This window comes from Silurus aristotelis (genome assembly GCF_946808225.1).
Source record: "Silurus aristotelis genome assembly, chromosome: 9".
Classification (NCBI taxonomy): domain Eukaryota; kingdom Metazoa; phylum Chordata; class Actinopteri; order Siluriformes; family Siluridae; genus Silurus; species Silurus aristotelis.
In genome coordinates, this window is record NC_139582.1 from 29,324,184 (window position 1) to 29,343,257 (window position 19,074).

The 19,074-nt window shown below is 41.8% G+C and overlaps 1 protein-coding gene across 2 annotated transcripts in view; it reads left to right on the forward strand.

Annotated features, from left to right (window-relative positions):
• The first annotated feature begins 645 nt into the window (after positions 1-645).
• Positions 646-19,074, forward strand: part of rbm20 (RNA binding motif protein 20) — a 44,934-nt gene continuing 26,505 nt past the window's right edge. The window contains exons 1-2 of one of the 2 annotated variants that reach the window (XM_083549719.1): positions 646-685; positions 763-859. In XM_083549719.1, the coding sequence (XP_083405845.1) occupies positions 661-685; positions 763-859 (122 nt within the window). In that variant the 5' untranslated portion in view covers positions 646-660. Of the gene's footprint in view, positions 686-762; positions 860-3,914; positions 4,315-19,074 lie in introns of those variants that run through there. The other variant, XM_083549720.1, reaches the window with a different exon arrangement.

The following is a 19,074-nucleotide window of genomic DNA, read 5'->3' on the forward strand; positions in this document are numbered from 1 at the left end:
TCTCAGCATATCCGAGCAAAAACCAAGAGCATGAGGGCGAAGGAACCGAGGAGCTCAGAGAAAGATCTGGAGAAGGCTACAAAGAAATGCTGCTTCACTGAGTACAGAATAAAATAGAACATGATGTAGGGGGATAAATAAATATGTGCCATTGCTTATTCCTTATAGTATAGTGTATATATATATATATATATATATACTGGACGCGCGCGTGCGCGACGCTCCACCTCAATAGACAGTCAAACTTCACGCGCGCGCCCTCGCGTGGTGAGCTAGCCGAGCTAGCAGACTTCCACACGGTGAGAATTTAACACTATAAAATCTACACAATTACAAATAAAAAAAAATTAATGTGCGATATATAAACCATAATGGATAATTATATGTTTAACAATATTCGATATATATTCGAGCTAATTAGCGGTGTGGTTTGAGAACGAGTGCTTTGACTTGTACTACTTCACTACTTCGAGCCGCTCGCATTTATTTGTATTTATTGTATTTTATTTTTGGTATTCTGTGTACAAACTGTGAAGGAAAATTAATAATATTCGGTATAAAATATATTTAACAATCTTTGCGAAAGAAAAAAATCAGAGAAAAGAATCGCAGCGTGTCCTTTAGGACTGAGGGAGTCGGTTCACTATTTTGGTGAGTCGAATGATTCGACTCTTCGCACTAGCAGGTAAATATTTTAACTTGTGCTACATACCAAGTGTCACATAACAACTAATTCACGTTTTCTTGTTATTTTTTTGTCAGGTGCAACAACAAGCCATGATACGTTTCCTTGCATGACTCTTGATTCGGATGTAACGGTTCAGAGTCATTTTTCTGCGGTACTTTTTGTACATCTAAGGTGCAAAACAAAGCTACATAACTGACCATACAATAAAATAAACTTGAGGTTGCCAGTAAAGGAAAGGGTAAGTCCATAAAGGTAAGTGATGAAGAGCATCATGGGAATTCTTCCGTTGAATACTTTACTATGTGTCCTAATGAAAATGAGGTTAAAGACACCCGGGCCATCTAGCAGGCGTCCGATAACGTCTGCATTTTCACGCCTTTTGATTGGTCGGTCAGTGCTAGTCAGAGCTCGCAAATCGATTAGGTCGCAGATCCAAGACGGACTTTTCAAGAGACGGCGTGAGGAAAATGTCGCCGAAAACGAACGTTTTGTAAGTGTTTATACTTTCCTTGTAGAATTCACAATTTGCTTCAAATCCCCAGGAAAACCATAATACGCTGATACACCAGGATGCACCAAAAACCCCCGGGATAATTTTATGATGTGAATATCGGTGCTTCTGCTAGAGATAATGTATGCGGGAGCTGCTGCTTTGGCTACAGTGAAAGGAGAAGTGTTGAATTGTGTTTATTGTGTTTATTGCTTTATAGCATTTCTTCTTCCTGTAAGATTCCTGTGTGTGATGCAGCGCCCTGCTCTGCTGCGTTTCTCTATAATATTCATGGTTTCTATAGCCGTGGCGCAATAATGATGTTATTAAGAGGTGGATGGATTCAGGCAGGACACCACTGAAGGCCTCGGGGTGAAATGCACCAGTCATTACTGCAGTTTACACATTATTACGTTACATTTAACGTGTTCTGATCTCCTACAGTACCTCTATGGACCAATAGGGGGAGCCCATATGAAGACAAACACCCCTAGCATGCCATAGTACTAACACACACACACAGGTCCGGCCAGGCACTTTTATTTATTTATTTGTTTGTTTGTTTGTTTATTTCTGTAAAGTTCAGGTTCTTGACTAGCCTCAGGACATCTGGTTTCCTGGACGTGAAGAAGGTTAATTGCTAGGTGTCAGGCCAGGAATGGAAGTGGTGTTATAATCGTTTGAGGGTGTGAAGTTAAGGTGGCAGTGGTCTTGGTCAATGAAAGTCCTCGGTGCTGGAGGTGTTAAACTGGTCTGGGGTGGTACATCAAGATACTTTTGACATGATCTCTTTTATCTCTTTCTGGATTTTTTTTTCTTCTGCTTTTCGAACAGAAAAAAAGCCCAACCAAACGAATGATGTCCACACATTTTTTTTTTGCCATAATAATCTTTGGGAATTGTATTTCATCCCATGCTTCGTCGATCTTCTAAGGTTTCGGGTTTCAACTCACATTTTGACGTCTCAGTCGAAGCTCGCTGGTCGCCCCCTGATTAGCCTAACGGACGTATTTGCTTCTGTCAAATTCTTTCATGTTTAAAACCCCAATGAAAATATGTGACATTGTGTGGTACGTTGCGTCATGGAAATGTTTCAGTCACGTTTGTAACCGCTCCTCGTCCCAACAACCCGTGACCGAAAAAAACCAGAGGCATTTACAAGCTGGAGCTCTAAGTCGCTTTTATTGGGGTCATGTATATCAAACATCACCCACCATAGGGCAACAAACTGCAGGAGCATTCATCCCCGGAGTCTTCTAGTCTGTTATTTTAGTACATAGTGCATGAATCGAACAAACACCAACAAGCATTTCAAGGATACGCTTTCATGTTCCGTGTGCATTCAATTCCCCACGCGAGGTTTTTATAATTATCACTCGGCTACTGAGCAGCCTGGCAGGTGTGTCTTAGCGGGGTTTTTTCCTCTCTGAATGACATTCCCAGCTGCAGTTCGAACCGATTCTGGGAAAAATGATCTTGCGGTGCTTTGATGAGATGATTCCTGATGGTGAGGAATAAAAATGTTGACACTATCATTAATACAAATGAGCGTTTTAATGCTTGAGTCGCATTTGGAGCTTGTTCAGATGCCACAATCATGACTAAAATCGCAGCTTTCCTCCATTCATCCTTAGTACCTGCCTGGTCAGGGGGGCGGCAGTATGAATAAAGCTGCTAGTTTGTTTAAAATAAAAGCCTTTTGGTTTCCACGGATACGTGGTGCTGTTAGTTCTATAATGATTTTCAGCAGCGGGATGCTTCTTTAAACGTTACATTGGCGGCTCGATCCACGGAGCGTCCGTGTTCCCTGTTTTATTGGAAAGCATCTCTTAAAATTTGATCTCTCTTGTGCCATTAAATCCGCCGGGCCTCTGTGGTTAACGTCCACGGGAGCGTCCTACGCTTCACATTGTAATCCAGGAGTCGTTGCGGCGATGGCGGGGGCGGCGGGTCGATGGCGTTTCCACTTCTCTCCCGTGCCAAAAATCACAGGAGGATTGTTATTCAGAGACCAGTGGCCCATGTGCTCGCTCGCCAGGAGAGGAATTTATCAGATGTTCTTTCACTTTCGCCATCAGTCATTTAAACGGACGACGTGTTGATGTCGTGGGCAGCAGTAAATTTGGCTCGATCGTGGGTTCAGGAGTCTGCGAAGCCACTTTACGCATTCACACCCTGACAGATGGATGTGTTGTCTCGAATTTGGACTCGATTTTCAATTGTGTTTGAAAAAAAACGTACGGCGGCTAAGCCCCTCCCGCTCTCGTTCAGAGAAACAAAAGTCGTCATTCCACTGTGTCGTGGTCTCAATCGAAGGTGTGTAGTGTTTAAGAATAAAATACGAGATTAGGATAATCATATAATCCGTCATTATTGTGTTAGAAAAAGCCATCATGCAATGCGGACCCTCAGACGGAGCTTCAGCGATGTGGTTTCTCTGCCAGCACTGGGTTTAGCAGTATTATTTAAGGTAAATAATGCCTTTGTAATGATGGCCCTGTGATCTGGACACCACAGACACGCTTTTCCTCGGGAACGAAGAGAACGATTTTGCAGCAAAAAAAAAAGAACCTGCTCCACAAAGTGGCCTGTACCGAACGTGAACGAGCCTGAGAGATTAGTCCAGCCTGTAGGACGTACGGTGTTCTTCACCACCACGCTGTTCCAGAGTGAAAGAGAGAGAGGGAGGAGGGGTCACGAGGAGGGCTGGAAGAGGGGGATCAATCCCCCCCTTTTGTCCTCCCCTGGACTCCCAATTGGTCGAGCGTCTTTCAACTCCTGCTTCCTGTCATATCTTCTTAGTCTGCATTTCGAGGGCAGCCTGTGATTCAGCCGGTTTCTTCAACCCCTCGGACTTTTTCCAAAAGTTTAACAAGAAGAAGACAACGCCACAAGCCTGCCAGAGCGAGCAGGCAAGCTGAAGCAGACTCCAGTGTTACGGAAATCCCGCTCGACTCGCTCACCATATAGGGGAAGCTTCTCCTGCCGGGGTTTCTGTTCTACACAGTTCATGTTCTACAGGTGGACTTCCTAACATGAAGCAGGCTTGGGACAAGAACGTTTTTGAGAATGGCCAAAACAAACAGCAGGGAACAGGCCCCGTGGACTCGGCACCTCCGTTCGAGCACCTCCAGAGGTAAGGCAGAAAAAAAAAAAAAAAAAACTCACACGTGAATTGTGAAAACGGTGATGCTGATCGGCCGATGGAGACGTTTTTACACGCGGTGACGGGAAAGCATGTGCTACACTTTATACATGCTTTGATTTTTAGTTGAAAACACGATACGGGGACGGGGATCAGTTTGAAAAAACCCGATACGTGAATACCCTTTGAAGTTTCAATTCATGCTCGGTATGTGTGCAGCTTTTATGGATCGTTTGACCGATTTCGTTCGTCACGAAGAGAACGTATGGAATGGAAACGAATCGTTCAGAAATAATAAGGATTTCATTTTTTGTCATTAATAATGCAAAAGCAATGAGATAAAAATGAATTCTACAGTTACTCACTGTATCTTAGACAAGTTTCTATTATCATTGAATTTATATTTTTAAACGACAGCAGAAGATGAAAAAAAAAAAGCGTCCACTTTGATCGACTTTTCATTGTGTCCGAAAGAACTCTTGATATTCATCCTTTTGATTCTAACTTTAGTTCTTTGTACATAGAAATAATTCCATAATATTATAAAAGGAACTGAGTTTCTTGTTAGTACACAGGAGTCTTGATTACGTTTTAGACTCCACTTCATTTATACAATAAGTTATCTTTAAAGTGGAGGTGTCACAGCTCTCCGAGGCTCCCGCTCCTTCACTCCTAAACTCGGGTTTCTCTCTCACACGCTTTTGAGTTCCACATGTTCTCCCTTTTCTGCTGGTTCTCCGCTTTCCTCCCGTCGCCATGAAAAAATGTGCTGGGAGGTGGATTGGCACCTTGGTGGGATCTTTTTTGATGCCCTGAAGTCTTGACGCTGGTGTATTCCTTTTTCACACTTGTGTTCCTTGGATGGACTCGGGGTCTGGCCTGAGCCTGAGCAGGTTAATTGCAGGTTTCGTTCGGGATCTTTTTTTCTTTTTTCAATTGCAAAACACAACCAAAGAAATCTGAATTCGTTGTTTTAGATCGAGAAGAACGTAAGATCATACAACCGTTATTCCGCTGCCTATTAGATAAAACCTTCAGGAGAGATTATGTTTATTTATTTGTACTTATTTCTCCGAATAAATAAATTAGCGCTCCAGGGATTCAAAGCCTTCGTGTTTAAGTTTTTTTCGAAAATAAAAGTGAGCAAAATTTGAGAATTTTATAACAGAAAAAAACACCTTGCGTGTAGTGATGTTTTTTTCACAACTATTCATACTAATTACACTTCATGGGTGCAGATACATCTGACTCGATCTTCTGCATTGAATTTGAGTAAATAAAAAAAAATGATGATTTATTTATAAAAGTTACAATTTTAAATCCCAGTTGAATCAGTTTTTTGTCGTTCCTCAAAGAAAGTAGTAAAATATCGATATCATTATTATAAAAAAATATATAATTTTATGGCCATTCCTGCTATGTGAAGTGTATGTCTGGCTTTGAGGCTGTGGGTTGTAGATATCCACTGGAAAACAGAACTTCTTGGAGCAGTAGGTGATGAAGTGTCGCCGTCTTTAATAGCCGAAGGCCAAGGCTTTGTCCTCTCTCTTTCTCTCTCTCTCTCTCTCTCTCTCTCTCTCTCTCTCTCTCTCTCTCTCTGATGTAGGCGAGGTGAGGAGGCCTGGGGTGCAGTCAGTGTTTACATTCATTGATCAGTAGGGTTGGGGTCAGAACTCTATCGCAGTCGTCTTGACTTTGTGCACAGGGACATTGTCATGCTGGAACATGTTTTTGGTCTTCTAGTTGAAGTGAAGGGAATATCTCATGCCACAGCATCCAAAGACGCCCGATACGACTGTGCGCCTTGAACATTTTGGAAAAAGTTTGGGAAAGAACCACATATGGGTGGAAAAATCAGTTGTCCCAATACTTTTGTGCATATATTGTAACGATTTGTACTACTGGTTCATTTGCTTTAAATCGAAAAACTTTGTTGCCTTGTTAAAAGAATTCGTATTCATTACATTTAACGTGTAACAAATCGAATGTTCGCGGTGAACAATTTTTGTTTCTCGAATAATGGCGCATCAATCATTTAAAAAAAAATCCTGTTATCACTTACATAAATGTAGCTATAAAAGTTTTTTCTCCACCGAAAAACCCGTAATCAAGAAAGTTCAGTGGTGGAAAAACGGAAACATCGCAGCACTGAAACCTTCCGCAAACGTTCCGAAGTGAAAAACGCAGTCGTGTTATTAGTCTGGAGTCGTTCTACAAAGGACAAGGTGTTCACATAAAAACCCACGCCACTCTCCGAGCTGCCCACCAATCAGAATCGAGAACGTACGTCTAAAATCGAATCGAATTGGGAATTTCAGATCGGCAAAATCACACACACACACACACACACACACACACACACACACACACACACACACACACGTGCCCGCACGGAAAAAAGCGTCGACATGGTGAAAAGGTGTAAGGCTTTGGCTTCAGCTGCTGTCAACTACCAACAGCCTATTTGCGGTGACTCTTCGCTTTCCCCAAGTGTGTGTGAGCCTTTGTATGTTTGCTGATGTCGTGTCGCTGCCCGGAAAGTGTTCATTACTGCCTTGACATGCAGAAGCAACTGGGCTTAATCTTAATGTTTAATGGCTTTTCTTTCTTACTTTTTTTTGACGGAGAGGGGGAGGGGGAAGGGTTGTTACAAGATCTCTCTTTTCGTACTACTTTATTTATATGGAATACAGTTCGAAAGCATTCTTTAAACAATTCTTAATTTAATACAAGGTTCTTATGTTAATATGTCCAAATTATAAGTCTGATTACAAGACAACATATAAGGATGTGATGTTTCTTTACATGGGATGTTGCATATTTGGTCCTATTTTTTTTCCCAGTACCAAGGGAATGTTTCAGTTTATTTACAAATGCTGTTATTTGCTCAATGTTTTTATTAGAAAACGTCCATTGTGATTTCCTTTTAGGCATTCATTTATTTGATTTATTTAGGAAAAAACTATTTTTAACAGCCACCAGCAATATATTCATTCAATGTTTATCTCTTTTTAAACATTTCTGTTTATAAAATATCATATCCTGTAAAGCGATACGCATTCTTCTCCAATAATCTTATAAAATAGCAGTCCCTGGAAACGTCACAGTTTCTCCAACATACAGAAAAATTGCCTTCTGCTGCTGTGTAATAAAATATCACGTTTTTCCATCCAATCTCCCTCTGTTTCTGTGACTTGGAGCATTTCCATTGATTCCTCCATAATATTGTCAATTCGTCCTCTGTTCTAATTATCCCTCCGTCCTTCTCCCACTTCATTGTGATATAAGTTGAGCGTGTTTTAATATACTGATGCAAATCTCGAATGTCTCCACATTCAAGGGGTCCAAGCACCAAAGTCAGCAAATGTCGTTAGAAAAAATGTCGAGTTTTTTTATTCGGACACTCGAAGCCGGCGGATGTGCGGGAATAATGAAAAACCCATGAGTCCGTGCACCACTTTATCGCGCCCCTAATGCTTTAATTAATTTAATCATCTGACGTCGGTGTCTCGTTTCGAGCAGCATGACCCGCCGCACGAATGTAATACAGAACCCGAAACGTGAGCTAAGTCTCGGGTAGTTCTCGCCCGAGCGTTCCTGAGGCATGTGCATGGCGTGAAGCAGATTATATTATGTGTGATAAGCTGTATGGAGCGGCAGGCGCGGATGAGGCTACACTACCGTGGGCGTATAGATGGACGCTCGGGGCAGCTGGTCAAAAATCCACTCTAAAATTAAAGGTGGCGGATTGAATTCGGCGATCGGATTGGTCGGGAGGTTGTACGGGTTCTACGCAACGAGGGTGGATTTAAAAAAGGAAAAAAAAGGAAAGTACAGGGTCTGGACACATATCATCCGTAGTGATAAATGAGTGCGTGTGAGAGAAAGATAAAGAGACACTACATCTTCATTACATTTGTGTGATTCGTCTAAGTGTAACAAACTAATTAATAAAAGACAAACACACACACACACACACGCATATCCCTGACATGACCCCCCCTTCTTACTACTCATCATTTCACAGAACTTGGATTGACTTCTTGTATTGAAGCTCCGAGCGAACAGCTGAGCTCATGAAGTTTTGACACACTTCAAAGCCATCCTGCTTTATCTGCACGAAATATTGTGTGTGTGTGTGTGTGTGTGTGTGTGTGTGTGTGTGTGTGTGTGTGTGTGTGTGTGTGTGTGTGTGTCAGAAACGCTATCAGCGACGCTACACATGCTCTGGATAATACTCCGACCAGCTAAGCATTTATTGTGTCCTGTAGTGTGTAATTGTGTGATGTCACTGCCAGTCTGCCTTCTCCGAAAGCAAGGCACGTTAGCAAGTCTGCGAAGCTGCAAATCGCTTTTTCTCTTGTTATCGAAGCAAATTCCTGAAACGCAGATCCGTTCGTCTTTTTTCTGTCATAAAGCAGTGATCGACGGTTCTCGTAACCCGTCTCGCTGGACCCGATACGAGACGCCGATGTATGAAAATAGCGCTTGACCCCTGACCTCATGGACTGGCATAATTCCTCCGTTAATCCCACCGTCTTCTACTTTCTTTTACGCACTTGCGTTTTATGCCTGTAAAACTGTTGCATCGACATCATCCTTAAACAAACACCATAATTCCAGCTTGGTGTGCAAGTGTCTGGTCTGTTCCTTGGCTTCTGCGCTGAATTCCGATTCTTCATGATTTCTCAGTAGCTCATGTGGCTCATTTCACAGCTAAACTTAAAGGGGATAATGTTTTTTTTTTTAATCGCTAGCCAAAAGCTGATTGGCGCTCTGGGATCCTTTGAAAACGAGTGATTTCAGGATCAGACCGTCATCAGATTTTGGAGGTTGAAAGGACGTTTTTAAGATGCATAAGGAAGAAACCTTGAGAGGAACCAGATTCAAGAGGGAACCCATCCTCGTCTGGGTTGCACCAAATGTCTATTTATTACAGATAAACAATGTTCCGATTTCCATTTGATTCAACGCGATTTAATGGAAAAAAATTTGTTTGGCTCAGACAGACAGCAAACATTCAAAAAGACCCTTTCACAAATACGCCTTTGTGGGGCAAAAAAAATCTATTCAATAAAACCCGACCTTCTTTTCCCGTTTTGCCCCCAGGAAGATGCAGCTCTACCTCTGCCATGTTAATCTCCATTCTATGTGACTCAGGACACGCCTCGGGCTCCCTAGTGTTGTGATACGTCATATTCTGTCACAAATTATTGGTCACTTTTTAAATAATAAAAGTAGAGCTCATCTACTAATAATAATATCTAAGTAAAATCGCTAATTGCAAAAGCTTGTATCCGAACGTTAACTTTTATGCAGACGCACCCATGCGAATCGGTATTGGACACGTTGTTGCATTCGCCTTTTGGAGTCCTCTAGCATGCTTGGACGTAAAGTCTCTTTGAACTTAAACTCTACAATACCATATGTGTCCTGACTTATACATATAAATATAAATTTGCCCTAATTTCCTGTCTTGCTTTGTTCTTTATTGGTTTTACACCATTCCCAGCTCCCTGGGAAGACCCTGTTGACCACACAGGTGTAGAGTACATGGGGGGCCAAGCGTCTAACTCACCCGCATGCTAAAAGAAGGAGTCGTAAAAGACAAAAGGTATTCGAAGCAGTGACCATGAGTTTGCAGGCTGTGCAGAGGTTGATTTGACGAACTTGGTTCTTCCCTATTAGTTGTATTAATGCGTATAAAGTCGTCATGAAGTGAACGACTTGCACAATGGCTCAGGAAGATGGAGAGCCAAAAAGACTCCCGCTAGTGAAGCGATAATAAAGTAGCGTATTCTGTACGCGAGCTGTTGTTTCTTCCCCTCCTGGAAACTTGCCCAGATGAACGCTCCCCCCTCATTGCCTCCAGGCTGATCTCTAGCCTTGTAAATGTCACTTTGTTAGCACAGGCCCACGCTACAAACATGTCTCCATCTTTCGTAAGCGATATCAAAATCCGTTCCCGAGGGAGGGGGTTCTCGAAGGACATTCCGCTGAAACCAAAGAAGTACACGTGGAGAGCAGGGCAGTCTGCCTGCCACTCAACCCTGAAGAACAGGGACAAGGGGGCAGACAGAAGGGGGGTATTAATAAATGCAGGAAGCACAGGGTGAGATGGAGAGATGCTGATGATTGATTGAATGAAAACAGTGTACTAAAGATTGCGCGGCTGTGAAACTGGAGTAGGATTTATGGCACGATTAGAAGAACTTGGTGTCTGGGTGATGTCACAGTGTAGGAATAAACTTGCAGTTTTTGGCCACAAAACACACACTTTGGGACTGTGTTCATTTCTAATTTCCCAACACTTACTTCAGAGCACATGCTCTTTTAAAAAAAGATTTATACTCTGTCCTCACCTGTTGCTGTCACTGACATTTACAGGCCACAAATTCACAGGTTGCTAGAGTCTGTTCGCTCACGCGTCTGAAGCTGGAGATGATTTGCGAGCTAATTTATGCCGCGCCCCATCACCACGCTTGACCCGGTTTTCTGGCCCCCGTAAAGAGGCATCTCTTGCTGAAACTGAACTTGCCTGTCACTAAAGGCCCCCATAAAAGCGTCCAGCGACTCTCTGCCAGGTGTGCACGTCGTAAATTATCCCAAGTGGCCAGAGTTAGCCGGCGGTTGCGGCGCGAGAAGGGGGCTAATATATAATTTTACAAGTCACTCTTCGTAATTTTAGATTTCGGGCCCCGCATCGACGTTAATGGCCAGTAATGCCTGATATGCTGTCCCGTGTGTTTGCTCACGGTCACATGACCCCCTGCCTTGGCCATGTCCCACATGCTTTCTAAACACAGGCATGCAACGTTTTGTTTGACATGCTGACAGTTGACAACAGTTTGACCGGTGCCAAGACTTGATCCTCTGGTGGACGTTGGCTCAAAGATACACATTCTGTAATTTCCCATAATGCACTGGTGTCAACACTCTTTCACTTTCCAGTCATCTTTTCCAGCGCTTCCTCCAATGCTTCCTACCTTTTTCCACAAATGATGTTGCTGTTCTTCTGACTGGCACCTCTAACGTTGGAGACTCCTTCCATAAATTTTAGATGATTAAACGATCTTTTCAGAAATTAACGACTCCTGTTAGGTTTTGCTATATTTTCAGTGTGTCGTGTTCTTTCTTGAATCACACGGTTGATGGGTCAAATACATTCCCCCCATCGAATTCAGTGTTTCTGGTGGTGACAAATCAGCTTAGCTTTACGAGGGCGTTACAGGGCCTCCAACAGCTTGTCCTTGTCTCACACTTAGGATCGCCTTTCTGTAATATAAAGCCGAGCAGGCATGCCGAAAACTCCTCGCCGTATTAGCGATTGAATTAATGACCTCTTCGATTTTGTTTATCGGTTGGTTATCGTCTGGTGCGTTTTGATTCCGTCTTTTGCTTTTTATCAGCTCTCAGTTCTGGATACAGTTTTGGCACTTGTGTGTACTGGGCAGATCTTGAACATAGTCAGGGCTGAGATTACATCCATTTCTTGGCAATACACCTGAGTTCAGATTGTTATAAAGATTTAGTAACATGGTTTTAAGTATGCAGAGGTGCCAACATTTATGGTTGAGCGCTAGTAGTTTTTGGCCCTTTGTCTGGAAGATTGAGTAGCTGCATTTCCCGGAAGAAGGGGGAAGGACGTGGGAGGTGAAAGAGGCATTTGTTTATGGTTGCTTTTGCTTTTTTCTTAGTCAATAGAGGGCAGAGCTTTGGGTTGTGGCATTCCTGGTGTAGTTTGGTTAGTTCTGCTGAGGATTGGGTTGTTCCTGGTGAATTTTCGGTTGTTGTTGGTGCAGTTTGGGTTGTTCCTCTTGCAGTAGTTTGGTTTGTTTTTGGTGTAGTTTGGGCTGATTTGATGCTGTTGGGTTGTTTCTGGTATATCTGGGGTGTTGCTGTTGCAGTTTTGGTTGTATTTAATGCAGGAACAACCCAAGCTCCTGGTGCAGTTTGCAAATTAGCACTTTGTATGTACCTTGTGTTCAGTACATCAGTATTATCAGTACAAATGAACATGCTCTCCGGTCCACTCGTTCTCTGGGTTTCATTTTCTGATTTTGTTTCATCTGTTTAGGCTAGGTCGAGTTAAAAAAAACATAAAAACCTTAACTTTGGCCTACATGTTTCTGGGTGGTGTTTATTCTGCCTGTGCTCTTTCCAGAACTCCAGGTGTAAATGCTGGAACACTGCGTGACTCATACTGTAGTTTTAAAACAGGGTGACTCATGAACTCCTACAACTCACCTTGCATAACACACACACACACACACACACACACACACACACACACACACACACACACACACACACACACACACACACACACACACTAACTTACAGAAGTGGGTCAGATCTGCTTAGCCATTGGTGCACAGATCTGAACGAGTCTTACATAACTCTAGATGACATACTGAACACGCTCCAGATATAGCTCCATGTAGTACCTGGCATTCAGTCCACCGCGAAATAATTATCTCGCATTTTTTTCCGCCCCCACACATCTGTCGAACCAGAGTCCTAATCAAATACCCATGTCTCCCCTTGAGCCACGCCGTCCATACCCTTGTCACGGCGCTCTTCTCATTTGAAAGTTTACACGCTCGCATCTTCCTGGAAACGAGATAAGAGGATGAATGGGGTGTTAAAATAGGCAATGGGGACACTGAAAGAATAGGTAACGTGTCAAACTGTAACACAAGAGGTGCGTTTGATTTGCTGAACCTTCCGCTGAAAGTATTACTATCATTATTATCACCGGTCGTGTTTGTGTGTGTGTCATGCAGCTCACACTCTTATCTGAGCAGTGAGTTGTCTCTTTCCATGGTGCCGTGACGACAGAGTAATGACTTGTGGCTGAGGCTTGCAGGCAGGATCTATGTCTTTATCTCCAATCTCCCCTGGGTTTCCTAATCACACACTCACACACACACACACACACACACACACACACACACACACACACACACACACACACACACACATGTGCATCAGAATTGTATTAACTGTTTAGTAACTTAAATAGTTAGTCAAAAACTAATAGCCAGTTTAGTTAAACTTGGATTTAACTTCATATTTATGATCTTCTGTATATGTGTGTGTGTGTGTGTGTTGGTGGGTGGGTCTAGGTTTGTGTGCAGGGAAAGTCAGATACAGCTGTCGTCAGGCTTCCGTGGACAGACACAAAGCAGCGCTCACTTTTCTCCAGTGCTCGCTCTGGTAGATAATCCCCTTGAGACACCACTTCACTCGAGCTAAATTAAACCTTAAACCAGTCCAAATGTACACGACTACCTAACTAACGTCCTCACAGCCCGCGGTTTAATGTTGTGCAAAGTGCGTCGCGTAAATCCTCACACCCTTATCTCTCCCAGCTCGTTCTGTATCTCGAACACACTCGGTCGTGCAGGTTTTGGCAGTGTACGAAGCCGTTAGCTATAAATACGGGCAAAAAAGGCGCACGTCACTGAGCTAAAAACGGCCATCACTTTCTTTCTCAGCACATAATTCGCCATCAAGACGGATCCGACTCAGATCGCCCGAATTCGATTTAAAGGTTTTTTTTTCAGTGCTATTTTTGAGCTAACTGTTACTGGGACGCATAACGCTACACAGTAGCCCAATAGCTACATTCGCTACCACACTATTAGCCTCACGACTATACACAGTCTGGTTGAGTTGGATACATGAAAATAATGCAGTATATGTTGAAGGGTTTGGAGTGTTGACATCCTTTTCTATTCACCACGTTTGTAAAGAGCGGTTATTTGAGTTGATGTAGCCGTCCTGGCAAACCTGGTCCCCTCAAACCTGTCTTATCGAAAAAACAGCTTTTATAAGACAACAACCCGATAAGAAAGACTCTCTATCTGTGTCTCTTCCTGTCTCTGGGTTCTGTCTATTCCACCACAAGTCTCTCCATTACCTCCTCCTCTGTTTTTTTAATTGAATTTATCTGTCTTTATCCCGCTGAGTGTAATCCATCTTTCTCACAGTGGTCCGTAACTCATCTTGTTTGGGTTCTGGATTATAGAACGATTAACCCATTTCGCACACTGATTTCTTCGAGGACCTGTTGTGTTTTTTTGTTGAAACATGTGGATCCATATGGCTCACTTTAGCAGGAATCGCTGCACATCTGGTGAAAGAATGTCCGACTAGCTGCGGTTCTCAAACCGGGCTCTGTGAAGCGATGCCAAGGGGCTCTGGCACTTTTAATTTAGTTTTAGGTGTGGAAATCATAATCCTGTTAATAGCCTCGCTGAGTGCTCCCTTGAGCTGAGTCCAATAAAAACAAATCGCAAATATACATAGAGATTAGATTTAAAAAATGTTTATATTAGTAAAGAAAAATTATTTTGAAAAGGATTAAATATAATTTAAATGATAAATTATTTGGATAATAAAACAAACTATTACATAATAAATGTAATAATTAAAACAAGTTTATTGTATAAACTCTTTGTAAAAAATGACACCTTTTAAAGAAAATCTGTAGGAATTTTTATTTTCTGTTTATTTGTTTGTTTGTTTGTTTTTCGCCACCTCTTCATTCCTTCTATGTACACCATCCTCCGAACTACAAAAATGGTTTAACTTGAATTGGAGCACACGGACATTCAGTCATCCTTCAGTCAAAATTTGGCTGATGATCGTTTAGGATGCAAATAAGTATTTTTAATGTCCTGGTTTCTCTTCAAAAACTCTTCAAACTTTATAGACAAAAGTAGTGGGACATTTCCTACATGTATGTAGTTGTTTCCCAAACTGTTATTCCGAAGTTGAAGGCCCACCGTTGTATAGGACGTCATCGGATGCTGTAGATGGCATAGATGTAGATTTTTTCTTCACGGTAACAAAATGTGTTTATTTATTTATTTATGTATATTTTTTGGCAGGCCGTGTTCGATCCCCGTATCAGTAGCTAGTTTAAGAACACGAGCCCCGGACGCTATCACTTTCACTGAGCCTCTAAAGGGGGATGGAGGGAGGGAGGGAGGGAGGGAAGGGGGAGGGAGAGAGAGAGAGGGAGGAAAAGGCATTTGCGCAGGCATAGTTTTCCATGTGTGGGCCGAGAAGCAGGTGGACAAGGCGCCCGAGCCGATTGGCCGGCGGACAGCACGTTGCTGGGCAGAGCTGCGAGCCGATTGGTTCGGATGCAGTAGTGCTGACAGATGGTAAAACGCTACTCCGGCCCCGGATGCCGTTACAGCGTCAATCTGAGTGACATCGAAGGTGTACTGAGGGCCACAAGAGTCATAGAAGGTTTGACTGTGACGGCTCAGTTTTTCTTAGTGTTAAAAAACTCGTGGTTCGCAATGGCGTAAAGCTACAGATATTATACCGCGCGTAAGTTGTGTTATAAAGCCGTCTCTATTCATCTTGCACACACACTTGTTCGAAAGCAATGAACTCTTTTTTTCCAGATCAATGATGATATTTATTTTGCATGTAAAGATATATAAAGTCGGGGGCCAAGAATCCGATCCGGGATTTGAAACTCACGAGCGCCGCCGCTAACAGCCCAAAAAAACGACTTTAAATGCTCCATATTAATCTATTTACGATCAGTACTTCAGGGACGTGCTGTTAATATTCTTTATGGGGGGATGAAAGAGAGAGAATAGCAGGTCGCGGGGTGTGAGTTTGTGTTCAGGCGCCAGCTCTGACCGCAGATCATGGCGAGATGGTCCGGCAAGGTTAATTCAGCGGCACGGCGCCAGGCTGCAACAGAGCCAGAATCCTGGCACCTCCAGCGCCCCATGTGCTCCAGAGCTCAGACTGACAGCGAACAGGGAGCACAGCGTGAAGCCTTTTCACTTTCTGCCTGTCAGAGCCCAAACTCCACCACGGCCAACACCACCTATCTTCAGAGTGATCCGGGTGTGGTGCATGCTGGGTATTTACACTTTTCCATTTGCCATGAGAGCGCAGCAAGGCCGACTTAGCATAGAGCTGCGGAAAGTTGTCGCAGAGTCATATTAAAATGTTTCTATAGCAACAGGGACTTGTACGATGCATAATCTTTGTCTAAAAGCTTTTTTGTGAGGTAGCGCTGTTTATGGAACGCTTATGGAAGGAGTCTCCAGTTTTCCTCTACAGGAATGAAATCTGAAGTTCTTTCACCACATCAATGATGATTTTCTCAGCGATTGACTTGTTTATAAATTGTGTTGAGTCGTGTTGGGACTCGAGGTTGAAGATCAGCTTGCTGTAAATCACCACCTCCCCGGACGCACATCACACAGCAGGCAGCTAATCCAGAGCCGCTCATCGTCATTGCACGCGCGTTGATGAATGACTTGTGGCTCGACGGTGTAAAGCCGCTACACGCGTGTTTTTGTACGGAGGTGCGAGAACCTGGGGCTTTTTTTTATTTCCCACGCTGCACTGCTCTGCCATGGCTGAGTACAGAGGATGAAAAAATCTCTAGGCTCCATCTAGTGGACACTCAGCTCATGCCATGGAATCAGGATTAGGAATTACACTACATTACGTTGGCAAACGTTTGCGGACACATGAAGATAAGATGAGCTTTTCGAACATCACGTTTTATATAATGAAATACACTTTTCTGGGAAATTTGTGCTCATTCAGTCACAGGGGTGTTAGTAAAGATAATGTAGGTGAGGTGAGGAGGCCCGGGGGTGAAGTCACTTTATTTGCTTAAACTATATTTCATTGATCGATGTCAGGGATTTTCGTGTAGATATAATATGTATATGTTTATATATGAATATACATAGAAATTATATCACTTTTTTAAATAAATGTCATATATTTTATGGCACTTATACACGTTTGCTTAAAAGCAGAACCATGCTTTAGAAATCATTGTATATTTATTATATAAATATTTATTATATTTTATTAAAGATTAGTAATAAAAAAAATTAGAAATCAATATAGTTTTAATAATTGAATAATAATTTTGAGTCTATCATGATGTTATCTTTAATGATTAGTTCAAACAGCAAAAAAAAGTCAGATCTTATGTAAATGATATCAATATTGGGATAAATTCGAACGCTTTTTATAAGATTTCATTGATATCATCAAACATTTTATTAAGTAAATGTTTTTTTTTTTTAATTCTTAGGGATTGCAAAATGTCTGGAAGCCAGAAATAAAAAATTGCTGCTAGTATGGTTCCGTGTACCTTCTGTTTCTTTGATTTTCAATTTTTTGAAAAAGAAAAAGGACATTTATTTGTATTTTCTTCTTATGCTCCAGAACCGACCTACATAAATCGAATGACCAGAAGGTACTTGGACCTCGTAACTTTTTTTATTTTTATTTAAAAAATCCTGGTTAAAAAAAAAACAAAAAAGCCCTCAAATTTATTACTTGCAATTTTTACAATTTTTATTTTACAAAATGATTTTATTGAAAATATTTGTAAAATATTTTCGCTCTGGAAAGTAAAAAAAATAAATAAGAAAATCATAAACAATATTTTTCTTTTTCAAAATCCGATAAGAAGCAGATAAATTCATGTTGAATGTTCAATTATTTAAAAAGTAAACAATTTTAGACTTAATAAGAAATGATCATGTTCATTTTTTAAGTAATTTTAGAATTTAGTTTAGTTGAATTTTGTTACTGTAGTTTTGTATTAAACATTTTTTTTAAACATGTCTTGGACGCTCATTGGTCCAGTCCCCCGGACAGACCGTATTTGCTCATATACATATATAAAATAAGCAAGCAGCATCAGATGATCCGCTGTGTGTATTTTGTGAGCGGTGTATAAAGAGAACGGCACGGACGAGCGTCGCATTTCACACCCTATAACTTTTCTCAGTTGTTGGTGTCGTTTCTGCAGGATTTAAAGCAGCTGTCAGAAGTTTAGCGTAAGCCTAATGTGTGTTTAATGGCTGCTGTGGATTAGGGTTCGACGACAGGCAGGAAGGACTTTCGGATGCACTCTGTCTGCAGTTGGACGTATTTAAAAGAAGAAAAAAAAGATGTTTTGAGATACAAAGAGCTCCTTAAAAACTGTATTTGTGCTGAGTTTTACACTAGTTATGAATACACGGGTCAAATATGATGTAATTAATGCTGACTATAGCATAAGATTGCTATGTGCTTCTTTTGGAACATCCCATTCCACATTTAGTCTCCATAATGATAAATGAATTATTCAACTGGTTAATGAGAAAGACTTAGAGCTCCGATGCAGAAATAAGCACACACACACACACACACACACACACACACACACACACACACACACACACACACACACAAAGGTTTAAACAAAGTAGCATCCAGGGTTTGTGGCATTTCACATGTTCTCCACATGGGTTCTCCGGTTTCCCCCCCCCCCCCCAAAAAAAATACAAAATTTAAAATCTTGGCTGCGGTTGATTGTTGGTTAAAGAAACAAGACTGTTGTGTGTGTGTGTGTGTGTGTGTGTGTGTGTGTGCGTGTGTCATCCAGGGTGCATTCCTGCTTCTTACCCAGTGTTTCCAGTACAAAGCAAATACAAAATGAATGCATGATTTCAGAAGATACAGAACAGAAAAAAAGTCACATCATTTGCCAGTTCAGATAACTTACGTAACTAACTTACTCAGTAAGAAAAAACATGAGAATCGTACACGTTCTGCTTTTGCGTAGTATTTTATTCTTAAAATAAGTTCAATACGGTTTCTATGGTTGGAAATTAGATTTCAAGTCTCGACCGGATGAGGAGTTTTTCCCACATGCTGTAGAGGGATGATCGACTTGAAGGTCGTGTTGGATTT